The sequence below is a fragment of the Piliocolobus tephrosceles genome, chromosome 4, assembly GCF_002776525.5.
Source record: "Piliocolobus tephrosceles isolate RC106 chromosome 4, ASM277652v3, whole genome shotgun sequence".
In the NCBI taxonomy this organism is placed as follows: domain Eukaryota; kingdom Metazoa; phylum Chordata; class Mammalia; order Primates; family Cercopithecidae; genus Piliocolobus; species Piliocolobus tephrosceles.
In genome coordinates, this window is record NC_045437.1 from 73,155,602 (window position 1) to 73,172,731 (window position 17,130).

Here is a 17,130-nt window from a genome sequence, read left to right on the forward strand (position 1 = left end):
CAGGCTGCCATAAACAAAATACCACAGATTGGGAGGCTTAAACAACAGAAATTTACTTTCTCACAGTTTTGGAGGCTGGAAATCCAACAGCAAGGTGTCAACGTGTTTGGTTTCTTCTGAGGCCTCTGTCTTCAGCTTTGCAGATAGCCCTTTCACTACGTCCTTCTGTCTTCCCTCTATGAGCATGCAGCCCTGGGAGCTCTCTGTGCCATAAGCACCTTTTCTTATAAGGACAGCAGCCTCGCTTAATCACCTCGTTTTAACTTAACCATCCCTTTAAAGGCACTGTCTTCAAATACAGTCTCATTTTGAAGTATTAGGGGTTAGGACTTCAACATATAAATTTGGGGAGGGGAACACAGTTCTGCCCATAACACTCTGCCCTCTGCACCCTCAAAATTCATGTCCTCCTCACAGCAAAATACATTCACCTGCATTCCACAGCCTAAGCCTTAACCCATTCTACCTTAAATTCTAACTCCCAAATCTCATCTAAATATCATCTACATCAAGGTGGATGAGACTCAAGATATATGATTCGTCTTGCAGCAAAAATTCTTCTCCAGCTGTGAACCTGTGAAACCAGACAAATTATTTGATTCCAAAATACAATGATGGTGACAGGCTTAGGATAGACATTCCCATTCCAAAAGGCAGAACTTGGAAGGAAGAAAAAAGGGTCATGGGTCCAAAGCAAGTCCAAGACCTAGCTGGGCAAATTATGTTCAATTTTAAGGCCTGAGAATAATTCTTTTTACATGATGGTCTGTCCTCCAGGCCCATTGGGCTGGCAGAATTTCTTCAAGGCCCCAGGTGGTAGCCTTGCTTTTGAGGCCTTGGACAATGACAGCCTGACTCACTGACGCTGAGACAGAGATAGCCTCCACCTTTGAAATGGAAGAGACACTTCCTCGCCCCCTGGGCCTGAACACTTTCAGTGTGGGATGAGAGTAGCAGCTTTAGGGACCATTCTTCCTTTTTCTTGAAAGATAATACATGCTCACACCCAGAGCCAGATAGATCTATTGTCCCATCCTGTAGCATCTCAGAAGCCTGCTGTTGTATCCTGTCTCTGTCCCCTTTAGTCCAAGTCAGCAGTGTTTCTGCTGCTGGTAGAACCCCGTCTCTATTCTTGCCTTCTGTTGAGATGGCTGGTTAGATCTGTGAGTCCCACTGTCACTCTTTAGGGAGTGATTGTTCAGTCACACCGTTGGTGCCCTCTCCAGAACACAGTCTCATTTTCTTGCAATGTGGATAAGCTGAGAATTTTCCAGATCTTTAAGTTCTAGTTTGTTTAGCCTAACAATTTTTTCTTTAATTTCTCTCACTTCTCTTGCACTTTGCTAGAAGCAGGTAAGCAGAAAGGAAAGTGGCAAGGAAAGCACAGCAGGCTTTCAACACTTGGCTTAGAAATCTCAGCAGAATATCCAAGGTTGTCACTTACAAGCTCTACCTTCCACAAAACACAAAAACGCAATTCAGCGACGTTCTTGGCCATTTTGTTTTGTTTTGTGTTGTTTTGTTTTGAGACAGAGTCTGGCTCTGTTGCCCAGGCTGGAGTGCAGTGGCCGGATCTCAGCTCACTGCAAGCTTCGCCTCCCGGGTTTACGCCATTCTCCTGCCTCAGCCTTCCGGGTAGCTGGGACTACAGGCGCCCGCCACCTCGCCCGGCTAGTTTTTTGTATTTTTTAGTAGAGACGGGGTTTCACCATGTTAGCCAGGATGGTCTCGATCTCCTGACCTTGTGATCCGCCCGTCTCGGCCTCCCAAAGTGCTGGGATTACAGGCTTGAGCCACCGCGCCCGGCATCTTGGCCATTTTGTAACAAGGATTGCCTTTTCTTCAGTGTCCAACAATACTTTCTCATTTCTGTCTAAAATCTCACTAGAATCACCTTTCATGTCCATATTTCTAGCAACAGTCTCTCTTAGCATCTGAGTCAACGTTCATTGCTACACAGTTTGGGGAAGCTTGCCAAACTCAACAGATTATACTATATCATCTCCCCCTGAAAGAGAAGAGTGAGACATAAGTCCTCTGAAGTCTCCTCCACTCCTACTAGATCTTGAAGTCATATGCCTGCGTTTTAAGGAAAATAGCATTCTTAAAGCAAAGCAAAAATTTTACTAAAGAAAAAAATTAGCCTTTCATGTCACTTTCTTAGAGTGAACCAAGTAACTTTTGTATGAGAGAAGGATGGGGGCCCATAGATGCACACCTCAGTTTTGCAGGGTAGGTTCCTACAGCCACATCCCCCGGGCTAATAAGGCTAATGGAATCATGGTGGCAGTTTTGCACTGGCCTCCAGCTGATGAAAAGTTTTGCCATGAGAACTTAACTTAGTCCTTCTGATGCTTTTACTGCCTGTTGACACAGAAGGTGAAAAATGGCCAACTATGCTATACATAAAAACAAAGGCCACATATTCTTATATTCTTTTAGAATATGTCTTATATGCTGATTTTTAAAATATTAGGGGAAAAATTGACTTGTGATACTTGCAAGTTCGTAGAACAGGGTACTGCATTAAAACAGGATTTGTGCAGATAAAACACACTTTTCTGTTCTTGGCCAGCAGTTCTACCGTCAGGATACTTATTCCATACAGCACTGTATGATACAGACCAAGATTTATAGTTGGTGATTTCCTGAATAACCACTCAGATAGCAAATGCTTCCACAAAACAACTTTCATATGTTCTGCAAGGCACAAAGTAGTATAAAAGAAAGGATTGTTTGTTCCAGGATTTTTGTGGGGTGGTTTCTTTTTTTCCTTTTTCTTTTTTTTTTTTTTTTGTCTCCCACAAGACAGAATTTTTCTTCTTGCCCTAAAATTTGAAAGATTTTTCCTTTCCCTCCCCTTCTTCCACAAGTAGTCCCACCCTAAAAAGGAAGATGAGGTTCTCTAGCAACCCTTAAGTTGCTCATAAGAAATAGCTTCAACTTTTGCTTTGGGGCAAGACGTTCACATATTGGGGTTGTGGGCCAATTAAACTAGTCAATAGAAGGAATGGGGAAGAAGCAGTGAATGTAAGGACAGTGTTAGGGAGGAAGGGGGAGTATTCTGGTTTTCATTTCTGTAGACTTTTAGGCCAAATTTGAAGACAGGCTCTTGAAGACACATGAAGTATCTCTAACTTGATTTTATGAATGCACACTTTATGTACTATCTGTACATAAGTCATAGACATATAGATTGGACTAGAATTGAGAGTTCAGAAATGTACAGTCTCACTTGTACAGTCAGTTAATTTTCAGTAAAGGTGCCAAGACAGTTCAACAAAGGTAGCCTTTTTTTTTTTTTTTTAAAGTTCTAGGGTACATGTGCACAACGTGCAGGTTTGTTACATATGTATACATGTGCCATGTTGGTGTGCTGCACCCATTAACTCATCAGGTAGTCTTTTCAATAAGTGGTGCTGGGACAACTGGGTAGCCACATGCAAAAGAATGAAGTTAGACTCTCACCTTACACCATATACAAAAAGTAGTTCAAAATGGATCAAAGACCTAAACTAAGAGATAAAAGAGAAGAAAACATAGGCATAAATATGTAACATATAAAACACCAAAAATATAAACAACAAAAGAAGAAATAGATGAATGAGACTTCATCAAAATAAAAACATTTTTGCTTCAAATAACACCATTAAGAAAGTGAAAAGACAGCCCACAGAATGGAGGAAATGCTTTCAAATTATATATCAAATAAGAATCTTGTATACTGAATATGCAAGGAACTCTTATAACTCAAAAATAAGAAGACAAATAATTCAACTAAAACATGAGCGATAGATTTGAAGACATTTCTCCAAAAGTATATAAATGGGCTATATGCATATAAAAGGAAGCTGAATATCATTAGCCATCAGGGAAATGAAAATCAAAACCATAATGAGATGCCACTTTGCATCCATTAGGATGGCTGTAATGAAAATGACAGAAGAGTATTGGCAAGGATGTGAAGAAATTGAAATCCTCATACACTGCTGGTGGGAAGGGGAAATGGTACAGCTGTTTTGGAAAACAGTCTGGAAGTCCTAAAAAGATTAAACATAGAGTTACCATATGACCCAGCAATTCTAGTCTTGGGTATATACCCAAGGGAAATGAGAACATACATCAATGCAAAAACTAGTTCACAAGTGTTTATAGCAGTATCATTCACAATAGTCAACAAGTTGGGGGGGGGGGGAATAACATGTCCAAAAACTGATGAATAAATAAATAAATGTGATCTATCCATACAATGAAATATTATTCAAGAAAAAAATATGAAGTCCAGATGAACATGGATAAACCTTGAAAACATTATGCTAAGTGAAAGGTCACAAAAGGCCACATATTGTATGAGTCTATTTACATTTACAGGAAATGTTCAGAATAGGCAAATCTAAAGACAGTAGATTAGTGGGTTAGGGGCTTGGGGGTAAATGGAGAGTCACTGTTTATGGATATAAGGTTTCTTTTTTGGTGTAAGGAAGATGTTCTAAAATTGATGATGATGATGGTCTTTCAACCCAGTGAATATACTAAAAACCATTGCATTCCACGTGTTAAATGGGTGAGTGTATGATGTGTGGATTATATCTCAATAAAGATGTTAAGCCACACACAGTCATATTACATAATTACACAGTTATATTGAATTCCATTATAATTTTAGATTTATGGACTAACACTTGAATACTCAAGAGTATTAAGCGACCTGTTCCAGTGCATATAGCTGGTGATCACAGAGCCAGACTTCCGGAACATCAGGCCAGTTGTCCCTCTGTTGTAATTGTTATAGGAAGTTTGACCCCAACATACCATACAAGTCACACTTAAAACTTGTATTGGTGTGGCCAGGTACCACTCACTTGTTCATGTAACAGATCAGCAAGCCCCTGAAACTGAGGTTGGCAATGGCGATAGCAACCTGCTCCTGTAAGGTTCAGTAGTGTAGGGTGGGGGTGAGGAGACACAAGAGCTGCTGCTGCTTTTTTTTTTTTAAACCAATAAGAATGACCTTGAAAACAAGGGGTTCTTTGCCACACAATTATTCAGGAACCCTGACTGATGGAAGTTATTCTACCTTCTCCAGCCAGCAGACAGGGAGGAGAGAGAAGAGGCTTATCCATGGGAGGTTTTCCTGAGCCACCTTAGAGTGGTGCACCCCTCACACTCATTTCCCCACACCTTCTGTGGTTACAATGCTGTCACTTGGCCTCTCACAGGTGCCGTGGGCCTACGCATGCAGACTCTGACCAGCAACTACTCTTAGTTGAACAATTTGGTATTGAAGCAGCTACCGTTGTCTGAGGTATATACCCTGGGGTTCGTTGTCTGTCACATGCCAGGAAAATTTAGGACACATACACAAGGAGTTTAGGAGCAGAGGTTTAATAGGTAGAAGAGAAGAGGAAGAGAAACAGCTTCCTCTGCAGAGGAAGGGGTCTCCCAGCAGAAAGGACCTGCTGGTGGTGAATGCGCCGAGTTTCATAGTAGGGTTTCAAGAGCCAGTGTCTGATTTACATAGAGCTCATAGATTGGTTCAATCAGGTATGATGTTTACATAGTGTATGGGGAAGGCTTGTTTCCCCACCCTAATCTTCTTATGCAAATGGGCTTTCCAGTTGATGGGGCCATCTTGTCTGCTCCTTTACAGCACACGTGGCTGACAGAGAAGGGAAAGTGGAGCCGCCATCTTGAACATGTCTAATCCTTAGTTCTTGCCGGCATTCACCTGTGCAAGCTCCCAACTTGCAGGCTGCTGTTTGTTAGAAAATGATTTGTGGCGGCTTTTCATTAAAAAGAAAAACTTTACCAAGGACTCCCATACCCTTGCTATCTGCCTGAGTGATTTCTTCTTAACTCCTATATCGCTATCTGTGCTTGAAGTTTTTTCCTTATACTAAAAAATCGATCTAAAGGCTAGTCAGCCCACATGATTGTTTGGACGAACGGAGGCAAGATGGTGCACTTCCGGGTTCTTCATCCCCACCCCCAACTCTTCCTGCCGGCGCCCGGGAAGGTGCAGACCAACTGGGCATGCGCCAGGTGACGTCAATCCAAAGAGACCAAGATTTGACTGTGCACAAGTTTGGAAGTTGCATATCATGGCTCCTGCTTCATTGTGAGGGATTTTAATACCTTTAGAGCAATGTTAAGTACCCAGTCTGACTGGTTATTCTGTCAGCAGAGTCTGTCACCTGTCCTAGAAGAATAGTCTTGTTTGTTGCTCATATACGGGCTGATGATTGATAGGAGTTTCCGAATTGTATTTTATTGGAAGGATCTTTGAGAATTCTAGGCCTGTGGGCCTTCCTGAGGAGGTGACTGCATTTGAATAGGCTCTAAGTTTCCTATATCCTGCCTCTGCCCTGCTACAGCACTACAAGGGGAAACCTGGACCATTTACTGTGCCTGTTGCAAGGTAGGTGACAGAGGGAGTTCTGAGAGAACAAACAAAGCCCCAGGAATCTACTCAACCCTGACAGTGAATATACTATCCTCTGACCTAATACTGAAACAGTGACAACATCTATGTCTCCAAGCTGTGGAACTCTGACCGCTACTCTGAAAGTAGTCCTGGAGTATTTTGTTACCACTTTTGTTTTACGCTAGGCCTAGACTGGAGGATTCAGTTTGGTGAGTTGTGAGAAATTAAAAGTTGGAATTAGAGGAGCAGAGGCTGGCCCCTGTCAACTTATTGAGCTGGGTGGCCTTAGCCTTTTCTGAGCTTTGGAAAACCTCAGATATCATGTCAGAACATCAACAGAATCTGAGAACAACACCGGAAAATCATCAGCAAATGGTGATCCCGATAGCACCTCTTCCTTATGGAGTGATCATGAGAAGATTCCATGATAATCCCCATAAAGTATCAAGTCCAGATTTTGGCACAAGATCGTACTCAATAACTACTAGCTGTCATTGATAATAGTAGCATCATCTTTTGACTTTCAAGGCAGAGAAGAAGAGGTATCTCCATTGATGCCTAATGTTAAAAAAAGCAACACTTCGTAAATCTTTGGCAATATCTTAAAATATTTTATGATGTAACTGTGATTCTTGGAAAACTTTCTTTTTAGCAGTCAGAATCTTTCATAACCATGTTAAGTACTTGCTTTGTGTAAACAGATTGCCAGGCACAAAGGGATCATAAAGAGAAAGAAGAAATGGCCTTTGCCTTTGAGCAGTTCATAATGTCATAAGAATTAGCCATGGCTATATTTTAAACAGGTTGTAGCTAACCTAAGTTTTTGCTATCAATGTTTTATTATTTTTTTTCTTAATTTTTTTTGTGACAGAGTCTCTGTCGCCCAGGCTGGAGTGCAGTGGTGCGATCTCGGCTCACTGCAACCTCCGCCTCTCAGATTCAAGCAATTCTCCTGCCTCAGCCTCCCGAGTAGCTGGGACTACAGGCACCCATTACTATGCCCAACTAATTTTTGTCTTTAGTAGAGATAGAGTTTTGCCATGTTGGCCAGGGTGGTCTCGAACTCCTGACCTCAAGTGATCCGCCCCTCTCAGCCTCCCAAAGTGTTGGGATTACAGGCATGAGCCACCATGCCCGGCCTGGTATCAGTGTTTTAAACCAACTGCACATATATTCTAATACAGACAAAAATGTGATTAGCTCTTTTCAAAAACAAGCCCAACTCTAAAATATCATACTTCAGAGCTTTTATTTTTGCATCCTGCCCCTTGCTCCCAATTGTCAGCTTATCTCCTCCTACTCTTGCTACCAATTGTCAGTTTACCCCCAACCTTACCCCTCACACATATACCCAATTATCAGGTTGTTATAAAACATTCATATATTTTTGTGTATAAAATGATTTCTTGCATTTTTCCAAGATAATTATTTGAAAATGTAATTATTTGAAAACAGATTGTGTTTTACCGTGAAATCACCTAATACCCTAATTAGTTTATTTAACTTAGAAACTTGGTCTAGAGCAGTGGCTCTTAACTTGGCCACATTTTTTTTTTTTTTAAGGCAGCATTATTATTTATTTCTTCTTTTCAAAATTTAGCAAGTCCGTGGTATTCCTACTTCAGTTTATTTGATGCAAGGCTCAAATGATATGTGAATGATATGCGTGATATGTGAAAAGGAAGTTCATCATCATCATATCTTACCTGTTCCTTGTTCTTCCAGTTTCACAGCCCCTTAGAATGTTAGAGCTGGCAAGGACTTTATCAACAAATTCTTCTCATCACCAACACCCCTCCTTTAGCAGAGGAGAGAAACTGAGGCTCACAGAGGTGAGGGGACTTGCTTACAGTCACATCACCACTATGTGACTGACTCCTGGTGCAGAACCCTCCCTTCAACCACATGCCTCTCCCTGGCTAGTAATCTCTGTTTTTCAACTCCCTTTTCTGAGATGTCACCAAGTCCTCTTACTGTTTCCTGGAAATGTCTCTTGGTTGTCTTCCTTCCCATTTCTTCCTGGCTGATCCCGTCCCTCAACACCTCACAATGGGAAAGGCCTGACAGAGGACTTGGTCTCTGAGGCATCCATTATACTAGATGAATTTTCTCTAATTACCACTGTCGGCACATCACTCCTCTTCTTTGAGGCTGCCAGGAGCTCCCTGCTTCCTGTGGCTACAGATGTCAACACCTGTCCTTGTGTGCTAGACCTTCCAGAGCCTAGCTTCACGGTGAAGGCCCAGCTTCATTGCTCTTTTCTCCCTGTGAGCCCCAAAGGCCCACTGTCTTCCCTGGGTTTTCTTCGTGAGTCAGCCAGGTTTCTTTTATGCCTTTAGTTTCTGTTCTCCCCAGCTTCCGGTTCTCTCCCTGCCTTTCCAACTACAGCAGGTCCTCCAATAATGTCGTTTCATTCTATGTCATTTCCTCATAATGTTGATGAAGAAAAAGAAGGGGCCACTGTGGAGTTCGTGTGGTCTCCCCAGGTCCGCGTGGGTTTTCTCTGGGCACTCGTTAGATGTGCGTGTTAGGTTAACTGATGTGGCTACATGTCCCCACTGAGTGAGTGTGGTGGGGGTGTGAGTGTGTCCTCCAGTGGGAATGCATCCTGTCCAGGGTTAGTGCCCCTCACCCCCCCACCCCTGAGCTGCTGGGATAGGCGCTGGCCACACAAGACCCTGAACTGGAATAAGAGGGTGAAGAATTATCTTACTTTCTGTGTTTTTCCAGTCTCTTCGTTATACTAAAAAGTTTATGTTAATCTTTCTTAATTGTTTGTATAGCTCACATTTATTTCAGTGTTTAACATCGAGGTGTTTTGGTCTTTATTTAGAAGTTTGGTGATGTTTTTGTGGCCAGAAATATGCAATAGGAACTTAATTATTTTTTAGAGACAGAGGCTTGCACTGTTGCCCAGGCTGGAATGCTGTGGCCTGACTATGACTTACTGCAGCCTCAAACTCCTGGTCTCAAGCAATCCCCCGACCTCAACCCCCTGAGTAACTGGGATCACATGGTGTGAACCACCATGCGTGGCTGTTTTTTTTTTTTTTTTTTTTTTTTTTTTTTTCCAAGAGAGCCAGGGTCTCACTGTGCTGCCTAGCCTGGTTCAAACTCCTAGCCTCAAGCAATCCTCCCACCTCACCCTCCCAAAGTGCTGGAATTACAGGCATGAGCCATAGCGCCCAGTGTAACTTGCTTGTAGAAATTCGCCTATGGGAAGATTAATTTTGTTATATATTATTTTGCTTAAATTCATAGTTTCCAGGTAGGTGAGGACTTACTGTACTCTATTCTTCGACGCCAAGTCCAGCTTCTACCACCTTTTTAATGTTTTCCTTGATTGCTGCAGTGATAACCCAATGATTCCCCTTTACTCCCAAACTTTTTCTGATTATATCCTACCATGTAGCATTGCACATCATAGCCTGTCAAATGGTTCTCTGGCTTTTCCTTAGAATTGTGTGGCCTTCTCAAGTATATTGAATGCTCTTTGAAGGCAAGGCTTATGTTTATATTTTTATCATATACACTATTCCCTTCCCATCCATTGGAAATATGTTCAAAGACCCTCAGTGGATGCCTGAGACTGAAGATAGCACCAAACTTTGAATATAGTGTTTTTGCATATAGATACATACCTATGCTCAGGTTTAATTTATAAAGTAGGCATAGAAAGAGATTAACAACAGTAACTAATAATAAAACAGAACAATTATAACAATTGTAACAATATATTATGATAAAAGTTCTGTGAATGTGGACTCTGTCTCCAAATATCTTATTGTACTGCACTTACCCTTCTTGTGATGAGGAAGGGATGGGAGTGGGACAGCATGAGATTTCATCACACTACTCAGAATGGTATGCAATTTAAAACTCATGAATTTTGTATTCTTGGAACTTTCCATATAATATTTTCAGACCTAGTTGACCTCAAGTAACTAAAACTGCAGAAAGTGAAACCTTGGATAATGGGGGACTACTGGATTCCAATTCTATAATGCCTCATACGTGGTCAGCAATAACCACTTATTAGGGGCTTGTTGAACTTCTAAAAATTGTTATTCAGAGCTACAAGTGGTTCAGACATATTAAGTGTTGGCAGCTTGGGTTGGGATCAGTTGTTAATATTGGGGCACGGTGCTCTACTGTGTTTCACGTGTTGGCAGGACCAGTGGCTATTGTGTTAGTGATCCTCTAAGGAGACTGTCTATATAGATATAGTGCTCACGCTAATAGTTGGATTTGTAGATCAATAGCTGAGTGGCAGGGAGGCTGGGGGCTCCCCTGCTGAGAACTGCACACCAGCATCTTGAATCTTCCAGTAGGTAATAATTACTTGAGAAAGGAATATCCTCATAACTCTGACAGATCCTCAGCATACCACTGTGACATGTGAACTGGCCTATCTCCTCTTCCACTGTAAGTCCTTGAGCCAGTAATGACCTTGGTGTTCTCTTTTCTACAATACTGGCACAACATCTTAAGGTTTAATCTGATCTTTGTCTAAAATATTTTTTTCAGAACCCATTAAGTACGGTATCTTCCCAAAAAAGATAAGTGTGTTGTCATAAGTTCCTGGTATTGGAAAAAGGAGTCTGTATTATTTAAAGAAGCTTTGTCTGTTTACTTAATTCCGATGCCCCCTTTCCATGCCTTCCTACCTTTCCTGGTAGTCATTCCTGGACTGAGGTAACTGCAGATTTTATAGTACTTTGGACTGTGCACTCCCCAAGGCACAACCCCTAAAAGAATTGCCTCTGCCGAAGTCTCATAAACTTGGAATTATTTTTTCTTTAATGTCAGCAGGACTAATTCCGCCCATACAAAATGGTTTGGCCTTTTCCTTCTTTGGCACAAAAAGCAACTTGGCAGAGGCTCAGATAAAGGTGAAGTTGATGAGCTCTGGCATGGGAGTGAGCTCAGCGCTTCTGGGCTTTCATTCCCCCTGTTCGTCTCATGTTCGAAATCCTCATTCCATCCAGAAAGTCTTCCCTTTCCACCAGTGACACCTAAAGATGTTTCAGATCCTGCTTCCTTTGTCTCCAACACACACAGCGAAATGCTGAATGCCTTCATTTGCAGAAAGTTACCCAACTGGAGTCACTTTAATATTTTTTTAATCTTTTTAGGTGGATGGAAGTTTGCTTAGTTGAAGAATTGCCACCAACCACTGAACTGGAAGAAGGGCTCCGGAATGGAGTTTACCTTGCAAAGTTAGCCAAGTTCTTTGCCCCGAAAATGGTATCAGAGAAAAAGATCTATGATGTGGAACAAACACGTTATAAGGTAACCAAGATCTAATTGGTTTTGGCTTTCAGCTAAAAGTGAAAGTTTGGTATTTCATATCCTCTCCCTTGTTTTAGTGTTTCTGTAAGGATTTTGGGGGCTGGGGGATGTCTTTGGAGCCTGTTAATAGCATTCCTGAGGCAGCAGCAGTTTTAAAAAACAAAGTGTTTCTATTTCTGGTCTGATGCTGAGAGACTTCTGACTTATGGGGCCTCCCAGTGCCTCCCCCAATTATTCCTTCATGGAAGTCAGTTTTGACTTTATTAGTGCCAGTAAAGGTAAAAGTGGGGGCATGCTACCACTCCTTTTTTCACTTGAACTTGTGGCCCTAAAGAGTTAGGGCCAATGTGATAAAACAAGTAGGAAGGTTGAATGATCAGCCAAGCGTTCTTTTCCATTTGATGCTTAAAACAAAATATGACTAACCACTTTGTGTAAACTAGTTTTAAGAATTGTTTCAGGACTAATTAGGGAAACATCAGAAAATAAAAATCTATCATAGCCCTTTTAGAAACATCACAACAGCTGAGTGTGGTGGCTCTTGCCCATAATCCCAACACTTTTGGAGGCCAAGGTAGGAGGATTGCTTGAGCCCAGGAGTTCAAGGCTGCAGTAAGCTATGATCACACCACTGCCCTCCAGCCTAGGTGAGAGTGAGCCCCTGTTTCTAAGATAATAATAGCAAGAAGAAGAAGAAGAAAGTTCAACAATAAAAACCGCACTGTTATTTAAATTTGGAGGAAGCAGGAGAAGAAAACAAAATCAAACACCAATTTTATAGTAATAGAAATCCCGATTTTTTAGAGATACATATCAAAGTATTTAAAGATAAAGTGATACATCTAGGATTTGTTTCAAAATAATTGAGGGAAAGGTAGACAGATGATAATAAGCTGGCCATGAGTTCATAACTGTTGAGTTGATTGATGGTTACATAGGAGTTCATTATACTATTCTGTCTACTTTTTTACATTTGAACTTATATATTCAAAAGGAAAAGGAAAAAGCAAACGCCAACCTAGAAGGCTCCTCCATTAGCAATGTATTCTCAAAACAGAATTTTTAAATGTCTGGTGTTCTGTTCTGCAATTTGTGACCTCTTGTCTGCTGCAGGTCAAGATTTCTAAAGCTTCTTTGAAACTTGATCTTTAGTTGTTTAATGCATTCAGTTCTGTATATCAATATTTTTTATCTGCAGATTTTCAAGTATTCTGAACAGTTATTTCTCTTACAGCTATATGTTGAGTATAGCTGGAAAAGGAATTATTTCCCATTTATTGCATGATTCATAGTACCCTTCACTTCTTGAGGCAAAATATATTCTTTAAATATGTACATTAAATACAGGTAGAATGTTTGAATAATCTTTAAGGTTAACAATAGACAAGATTACTTGTCAAATTTATTTTGAGTCTATTTTTCTAGTCTAGTCAAAAAGGTAACCGAGCATTGAATAATGTTATAAATTTTTTTTTTGCCTTGAATAATGTTATAAATAAGTTTTTGCCTTGAATAATGTTATAAATAAAAACGTTTACATTTATTAAAGTAAATTTGTGTTCGTGAAGTTTCACTCCAGAGTTCTAGCTCAATATAACCTTCCACAAGACTTTAATAAAACAATCACTTAGCCAGCTAAAATTAAAGTTTAGAAAATTTTTTTGAGAAATATTTTTAGAAATTCAGAGAAGCCCAGAAAAAGACCATCTGTATCCTCTCTTCACAACATAAATATTTGTTCACATTTTAGACTACATCTTGTCTTTTTTTCATGGCTTTTATTTTGGTTATAATCAAGATCTAGGTCTGTCAGTACCAACACGTATGTAGATTTGATGATAGAGTTAAAGCGTAGTTGGGATAGGCTCCAGCTCGACTGAAAGGGAATTACAGATTTTCTTTTGGCTTTCTTGGACTGTGAGAATCTGGCTGGGAAGACAGGCCCTTCATGGAAGTGAGCCTCAGAGCAGTGTGTGAGCCAGTTCTTTTCTCTTCCTGGAATATTGTATACCTTGAATATAGGAGTGTCCTTCCAGACCAGCTCGGGGCCCTCATGGGCAGTTGCCTCATGGCAACTTAAATAGGTACCTTCTCCTCCTGGCATCAGAGATCCTATTATTTAAATGAATAACAACTTCTCTTTAGGATGGGGACAGGGGAAATAATATTTGCAATTTCTGGTTATGGAATAAAATACTTGTGGGGCATAGGCAGGTGATGACATACATGCCCAAGTGAAACATCACAAGAGGGAGGCCACCCCTGCCTCATCACCTGGAAGGCCGGGTGGCACAGAGATGATGCTGGGAGAGGGGCAGGAAGGAGGGAGGCACAGCAGGAGGGAACCGTGGCCAGCTGTGGCGTGGGAGCCCCTCCTTGCTGAGTTAAAAGAAAAAAACATAAGATGAATGGAAAGGACCCCTCTGTGAATTGACTGCAGAAAGAGGTTTGTTTGTTTTTTTCTTATTAAATCCATGAAAGTGCCTAGTGTTCTTGATGGAAACTTTGAGTGATTTGCCTTGTAATCATAAAATCTTATTTTTAGGGCCTTTTCATTTCTCATACAAAAATGAAAGGAGATAAATATTAGCAAATAGGTAACTCAACTTCCTGATCTTGTATTCTTCAGGACTGAAACATATCACATAGCCCTTTGCAAGGAGAGCTAAATCATGGGACTAAGGCAAAGATGTTGAAGCACGAGGGAACACTCAATAACCCAGCCCTAGCCCCTCATGGCATCTGGAAACCATGAATTCATTGAACTCGGGCTCTCGCTGCAGGGTCTGCCTAGACTGTAGCCATAAAATATGTCAGCCTTGGCACTGGCAGCTTTGATGACTATCAGTTAGGCAGACAGGAGCTTTTGTGCTACCTCATTCTCTTTGTCTGCCAGCTTATGTACAACCCTAGTTCCTCATTAATTTAGGATTGGAAAGATGTCCTGAGTATTTGATTTCAACTTTCCAGTTATAAGTATTTTTTCCATGGCCACCTCTGCCGTCCACACCAGGTCTGAGTTACATGCCCATGCTATGTGCTCTGCAGCTCCTGACACAGTCTATCTTGCACATGCCATAGTGTATTGTAAAGCGGGCAGGCACCGTATGTGCCTCGATGCCCCATACCCAGTTACTGGTGCAGAGTCTGATCCATAGTAGGTACTTGGGGAATAGCTGTTGGATAAAGGAATGAATGACAATAGTTTCACATAAGCCAACGGATTCCATACCTTTTCTTGCCTTCTGTGCTTTATTTGGTACATACTCAATATGCTGAGTGTGACACTCTTCCTCTAAGAATGGTGCTCAAGCCTCCTGCAGAACCACCTAATGGGTGTGTGTAAAAACTGGATTCCTGGGTCCCACCCCAGACTAGTGAGTCAGGCAGAATCTCTTGACCCAGGAAGCAGTACTCTTAATAAATCACCTGCAGGTGATTCTTTTCTTCTGTGCTTCTAAGGTTTGAGTTGAGAACCACTGCTCTAATAAGTGAATAAACATTAATATAACAAATTGCAATACAATTGTAGGGAAGGAAGATAAAGGTGTACCACAATAGAAATACATATAGGGTAGAATTCATTCATCCATACAACACTTGTCAAGACCCATCGCATATCAGGCACTATTCTAGGCACTAACGGCAGAATAGTGAGCCAAGCAGGCAAGGGCTTGGTTTCGTGGTGGTGGGGAGGCGGACTAAGTGAATTTATAGCTGTGAATTGTGATAAGCATCTGAAGGAAGACACGAAAGCTAATGTTATGGGTAGATAGCAACGGCCAGGAGATGGGCTTCTCTGAGGAGGAGTTTACTCTGAGGTTGGAAGAGTGAGAAGAAAGTCACCTGTGTGCACTCAGGGGTGGGCATCAGGAAGAACTGTACAAAGAGAGGGAGCTCATTTGTGAGAGACTTGCCACAAGGAGGAAAAGAGCTTGGCCATAGTGGAGTGGTTGAAAGGGATGGTGGTGGAAGATGATGCCAGGAAGAGCAGAGATGAGATTGCACAGCCATGCAGGCCCCATGGAGCACCTGAGATTTCATGCTACGTTGAGGGGACAGCAATCAGAAGCCTTGTGATGCCATGTGGTGCAGTTTGTGCTTCAGAAAGATCAGTTGCCGCTATACAGAGAACAAACCACAAAGAGGATGAGAGGGGACAGAGTCCAGGGAGGGGATAATTCAGTCCAGGTGGCAGTGGCCTGCACAGACAAGAAATGAACTACTTCAAGAGGGAAAACCAAGGGTGGATCCTGAAAAGGAAATAGAAATGGGTGGAGGGTCATGAGAAGACAACTGGGTGGACAGTGGGAGATGACCAAGGAGGAGGGAGCAGTCCTGTCCATTCTAAATGGGTTGTTGGGTGGTGAAGGGCCAGGAAGGTTTCCATGGTGGGGTCTTGAAAGATTAGAAAGTGGTCCCAGGCAGACTGGGGCAGGCAAGAGAAAGAGGAGTGGACGGAAGGGCCTTCCTTGGGGAGGTTTCAGTCTGACAAGGTTCAAAGATAGTACTCTGAAGAGCACCTTGATAATTGTAGGTTTATAATAAATTCTTGTCAAATAGGTAGGTGTGCCTTAGATAGGGAAGGCATGCACACAGTGGTTAGCAGTGTGAACTGCAGAATCAAAATACTTCAGAGTCTAGTTTCGCCATCAACTTTGGCTCTCTGAGCCACAGTTTCCTCACCTGTGAAGTGGGAATACAGATTGAGTATCCCTAATCCAAAAATCCAAGGTGCTCCAATTGACATGACACTCAAAGGAGATGCTCCTTGGAGCATTTTGGATTTTGGATTTTGGGATTAGGGTGCTCAGTCAGTATGTCTAATGCAAATATTCCAGAATTTGTAAAAATCAGAAACTTGAAACACTTCTAATGCCAAACATTTCAGATAAGGGATCCTCAGCATAATAACAACAGTATCTGCCTTTGTAGAGATATTGTGAGGCACAAAATGATCCATGCAGGGCACTTGGCATGGTGCCTGATAGACATAAGCATCTAATGAATGTTGGAGGCAGTGTTTGTTCTAAAGTACTTGAGCAGTAAAATAAACATAATATTTGGACTTGAAGTGCAAATATTATGTGGTTCTGCAAGGGAGTCTTAACCTTGAGCCTGACTAGTTAGGTCAACTCAAGCATCTTACTGACTTGTGCCCTCAGTTTCCTCATCTGTAAAATAAGCAAATTTGGATAATGTTACTGGTTTCTAAAGTACCTCCTGGTTTTAAAATGCTTTGATTCCAGTGCGTAAGATGTTAGCATCCAATGATGACAACGTAATTCCTCATCTATGCAGTTTAAACTGGATGAACCATGTTTGCTGGTGTAATAGCTCAGCAGTGGAAAAACAGCATATACTTCCTGGTCCAATACCTGAAAGAAATTAGGTGTATGGATAACAGCAACCCT

At 41.5% G+C, this 17,130-nt stretch overlaps 1 protein-coding gene across 2 annotated transcripts in view; it reads left to right on the top strand.

Annotated features, from left to right (window-relative positions):
- The window catches only part of IQGAP2 (IQ motif containing GTPase activating protein 2), a 321,912-nt gene that overhangs the window by 151,214 nt on the left and 153,568 nt on the right, over positions 1 to 17,130 (top strand). For both annotated transcript variants that reach the window (XM_023196443.2, XM_023196444.2), the window contains exon 3: positions 11,560 to 11,716. In XM_023196443.2, the coding sequence (XP_023052211.2) occupies positions 11,560 to 11,716 (157 nt within the window). The remainder of the gene's footprint in view (positions 1 to 11,559; positions 11,717 to 17,130) is intronic.